This window comes from Dipteris shenzhenensis, chromosome 27 (genome assembly GCF_047967505.1).
Source record: "Dipteris shenzhenensis isolate YYH24624 ecotype China chromosome 27, Dip_SZ_1.0, whole genome shotgun sequence".
In the NCBI taxonomy this organism is placed as follows: Eukaryota; Viridiplantae; Streptophyta; class Polypodiopsida; order Gleicheniales; family Dipteridaceae; genus Dipteris; species Dipteris shenzhenensis.
Window position 1 is genome coordinate 25,111,138 of NC_141622.1, and position 4,758 is coordinate 25,115,895.

Sequence of the window (4,758 nt, forward strand, 5' to 3'; positions counted from 1 at the left end):
TGGCAAAAGAAAAAGCCCAATTGGATGCATCCTATTAGGTGAGATTTAAGCTCAAAAGATTAGGCTCAAAACTAGTGCATTGTAGTCACATCACCTATACACGAGGAAGGAGAGGTTGGTACAATAAAAATCATCCATATAAATTAAGTGCCTTTTAGCACAAAAAACCATTAAAAAACCACATTGTGTGTGTGAGTGTTTGTTGCGTGTGCACGTGCGCACGTGTGCGTGCACATGCATGCATGCCATTGTCATAAGGCTTAGCCTCACCTCCCTTTGTCCTATGTGGTTTTGATAGTGAGCATTAGCAATGCATATACATCCCCATTTAGTAGTTATAATGCATGAGGATTTACTCTTAATCCTTAACTAAATACTTGCATGTAAGCCAAGAGGTTTCTTTGAAGAATGTCCAAATGAATTCATATACATGTCGTATATTAGAATGTATTTTTCCTAGACATAGACCTTGTATACAAGGGGGTCTTTTAGTGAGAGGGGTATATAGGACGTGAATCCTCGAAGGCTGCAATGCATAGACATCCCCACTCACAAGAGGATGGGGACGTGCTAGAGCTAGTAGGGGGCAATGTGCCAAGTCGCTTGAGGAGTGGGGGACACCAAAGGAGTAGTGAAGGGAGGTGATTTCGGCTTGAAAATGTGAGCAATGGTCCCGTGCACCATTTCTCGGTTGAAATTGACGACTAATGGCCCTTTTGACTATCAAGAAGGGCCTACACAACGTGTCGAATCACAAGTGAGTAAGTGCGATGATGGGTGTGACATGTGGCATGGGTTCACAATCATGAGGTAGTGTGATGATGGTATGGCATTGACCGAGAGATTGCCACATCAACATTGACCGATGCATGTATATGTGGGTGATGTGGTGCAAGGTGTGTGGGTGCTTTGCAAATTGCCACATCTAAAGTGGTGCATTTCTCGAGCACTCACCAAACAAGACCATAATGCCATTTGTTGAGCTGATAATTAGTCGGCACCCTCATTCATGCCTCATTCACATTGTAATTTTTGCATTATGCCAACTTTGTTTGTCCATTCTACTATGTACGTTAATGTATGTTGAGAGAGGCAACCATATTGAGATTGAGATACCCGCAATCCCATGTGTTGCTTGAAAGGGTTGGTGGTAGGGTCGGTCACCCTACATTCCTCACAAGGCCCTAGCCCTTCCTCACCTCATCCTCTCCCCCCCCCCCCGCCCCCCTCCCACTCTTCCCCCCCCCCCCCCCCTTGCCCCTCTAAGGGTGGGTTTAGACCAACCACTCAACCAAGGATCCAAACTTTGCTCGTTTGAGTTGTCCCACTTTGATTTATGAGAAAAGTTGTCCGACGGTGAGGAGGATCATTCGGCATCTCCCCCTGCCCAAGGATTTGCCAACCTGCCCAAGCTAAAACTGCAACACCATCGATGAATCAGTTGAGACCATCTTGCAAGAGAGGGTGGTAGCCATTCCAGTGGTAAACAAGCAAGGCAACAGACGAGCGATTTTGGGAAGATGGCGGGCGGGCAGGTGGTCTGAACCGAGCCTGAGGGGGACTCCACACTCATCCACGCACAAGTGAAGCCCCAAAAGCTCGTGTCCGCTTGAATGAGAGAGGGCGTCTGTCACTGCTTTCACAACTGGCGGACAAAAGTATAATATGTATTAAATGCCGCACATTTATGTCATCCAATATGGTTTAGCCTAGTGGTTGGACTAATAGTCTGCGAGCAAGGTGGACCCGCACGCAAATCCTGACAGTTTGCGCTTATTGGCCGAATTTCAGCGGACACGCGCTTGGGCGGCATGTTGAGGCTGCCCAAAAACATTTTGGCACGACTAGACTGCCTCAGATTTTAAGTTGCGAGAGGCGCTCGAGTGTGAAATGACCTTTAGGAGAGTGCGAAGCAGGTGCTCGCGGATAGTGCAAGAATGGGACGTGTGAGCGGGGAACGGTAGGGATGAGAGGGGGGGCGATGAATCCGACGGTGGATGAAAGCAGCGGGGGGTGATGAATCGGACGGTGGGATAAGGTGCATGGCTGAGGACGTGATTAATCGGACGGCGATAAAAGCATCTCTCTCTCTCTCTCTCTCTCTCTCTCTCGCGTGTCTGTCTCTCTTGCCGTCTCTTTCTCTCTCTTTCTGTATGGCGTTTTAGTGCTTCCAAACGACTTCTAAAAGACGCCATAGCTCTGCTTAGCAAGCTCTTGACCTCTGTTCCTCTCCCCCTCCCTCTTCTATTACTTTATCCTCCCTCCTACGCCCTTGACGGGTCTCTTCCTTTCAGGCCCACTCCCCCTATCATACCCTTTTCTTCCCGAGACGTTTCCCCATCTCCGGCCATGATCGACCTCCCTCACCTTCCCTCCCTTTTGTCCATCTCCTTCACTCCCATCGCACGCTGTTTGCCTCGCAACAGCAAGCGAGTAACTCGCTTCCACTCTCTGGCACCTCCAACCAACCCTTGCACCCTTCGTCCTGCTCGCCAAGTCACAACGCACTCCTTCCGTCCTCCTTCCTGGAGTAGCCCCTTGGCTTGCTCAATTCCTGTCATCTGTCCCCTTCTGCATACCCGCAACACATGCTTTGCGGCGGATCTGCAGACCGTTAAGGTTGACCTCCTCAGCTTGCCACCTTGCCTGCTGCGGCTTGTGCATCTCGGCACGAGTCGCCTTGGCAGCTTCATTTGCCCGAACGTTCGAAGAAATTATAGCCTCCGATCGAGCCTTGAATCCTGGGATTCCTCCATTCGAGGGATGGTTTGTTTGAGCATCTGGGTGAGGTGAACACCTAGACACAGAGCCCCGGCCTCAACTGGGTTCTGTTGGACTCGCAACCATGAATCCGCTCACAACCCAGAGTCGTTCCCAGTTTCAATTACGGGCCTCTACAGCAACCGGCATGGGTTACGTGGTTCCCTACGGTTGGAATGATCGATCAGAAACCATGAAGACGGAAGAACGAACGGGCATGGGTTACTTGGTTTCATACGGGTGGAATGATCGATCAGAAACCATCAAGGTCGACGACACAGGAACGGATTTTGAAGGAGGGGAAGGAAATTTCTCCTTTTCCCTTGCGGATTCCGAATTCAATTTCAGTTCTAAACATCTCGAAGCTGAGCAAGGTTCTTTTTCCCATAATCGGATGTCTTCCGCAGATGAGCTCTTTCGTGATGGGAAAATCCGGCCCCTGCAGCCTATTACTGCTCAATCGCCGGCAGTAAGCTTCTACGAGGAGCCACCAGTGGTAGCGCGATTGCAGATGCATGATGATCTGGGAGAGGGTTGCGGGTTCGTCGATGAGATTAGAATCACAAATTGCGTGAGTGTCTCGGCACCAGTGTCCCCTTTCACACCTATATTCAAGGCAGCGTCTGAATCGTCACCGGTGAGCGAAAAAATTAGGCCTTCTAGCCCCCAGAAATACGCTGCCGATGGCAAGGAGTCAAAGAGCCAGGGCAAGGACCGAGGCCGGCAGGCGGACCTGCCCGCCGCTCTTCTCAAGTATTCCGTTGCGCCTGAGCCGACCAGCAATGTGTTCTACAGACGATCGCAATCGCTGTCGCCATTGAGGAAAGTGTTTCACATGGATGATGAGGTGAGCAGCGTGGAGGTGAGGCGCGAGAGGGAAGAAGCAACTACTCCCGATGCAGAACCATGGAATTCACTAGCAGGCAGCCAGCAGCCCGTAGAGAAACGGTCCGGCAAGAGCGGTCGCAAGAAACTGAAAGACCTGCTGCTGGTGAAGGAGGATAGCAGAACGGAGAACAACGAACCGGCTGCAGAGCAGCATCAACAGAAGCAGCAGCGAAAATTGGGATCCGTCAAGGGGGGCTATAAGGCGACAGCAGGAGGAGTGGTCGAAGAAGAAGAAGAAGAAGAAGAACTGGGGAAGCTGAAGATAGTTCCTCCTCAGCTATGGCGATCAAGTGATCCACATCCAGCAACGTTGGCGAGGGCTACAAAATGGGCAAGCGAGAGAGCTTCTCCTCACGAACGCCATTACACTGCTCAGCGAGCACAAGCGGAGAGGATGAAGAAGAAGACGTTTCTGCCATACAGGCAGGGACTTCTGGGCTGTCTCGGCTTCCGATCGACAAGCTTGCAACGATCAGGACACACCAGCGTGCACAATCCCATCGTCTTCTGATCACCAAATCACTGTGTAATGTGCAATCAGTTTCTAGCTTTCTGCACTGTTGATCTACGTATAGTGAGTGTGCAACATCCTCTCTTTCGATTCATCGACTGTTCTCTTTCGGCTTGCATCCTTCAGACGCATTTTGGGTCTTCCTTGTAAGATACCCGCTGCTCAACTGATCCATAACATCAAAGCAAGATTTCTGTTGTAACAGCCCGCGGGATTCATGCCACCATACGCCAATCTTTTTCTGCAATCGCTCGTTGGGTTTCTAGCTGGTTCTCTATAGTAGTTTCGTTCCTTTATCAAGTATTGGAGATGGAATGGTAAGTATTCCATATTTGATCAGATATACTAGTTTCGTTCCTTCATGAATTATTGTAGATATATTGCTCAGAGACAATACGGGTCCCCACGATCATATTAGTTTCGGATAACTCAACCCACGAATCAAAGTGTATAATTCTGAATTTGTGGAAAATTACGTGTTTACCACGTACTTACATATACCAAAATGTTTCAACATTATACTCAAAAAGAGATCCTAGCTTAAGTGATCCGCTTAAGGAAACATGATCTTACTTTATGTATTACATGGTAAAGAATCT

The 4,758-nt window shown here is 49.3% G+C and overlaps 1 protein-coding gene across 1 annotated transcript; it reads left to right on the forward strand.

Annotated features, from left to right (window-relative positions):
• Positions 1-2,262: 2,262 nt before the first annotated feature.
• Positions 2,263-4,462, forward strand: LOC147884079 (uncharacterized). The gene is made up of 2 exons (XM_087398504.1): positions 2,263-4,172; positions 4,365-4,462. The coding sequence occupies exon 1, from the start codon at positions 2,846-2,848 to the stop codon at positions 4,157-4,159; it is 1,314 nt and encodes a 437-aa protein (XP_087254630.1). The 5' UTR covers positions 2,263-2,845; the 3' UTR covers positions 4,160-4,172; positions 4,365-4,462.
• Positions 4,463-4,758: the final 296 nt, after the last annotated feature.

Coding starts and splice junctions, on each gene's coding strand:
- LOC147884079 (XM_087398504.1), top strand. CDS start 2,846: ATGAATCCGCTCACAACCCAGAGTCGTTCCCAGTTTCAATTACGGGCC.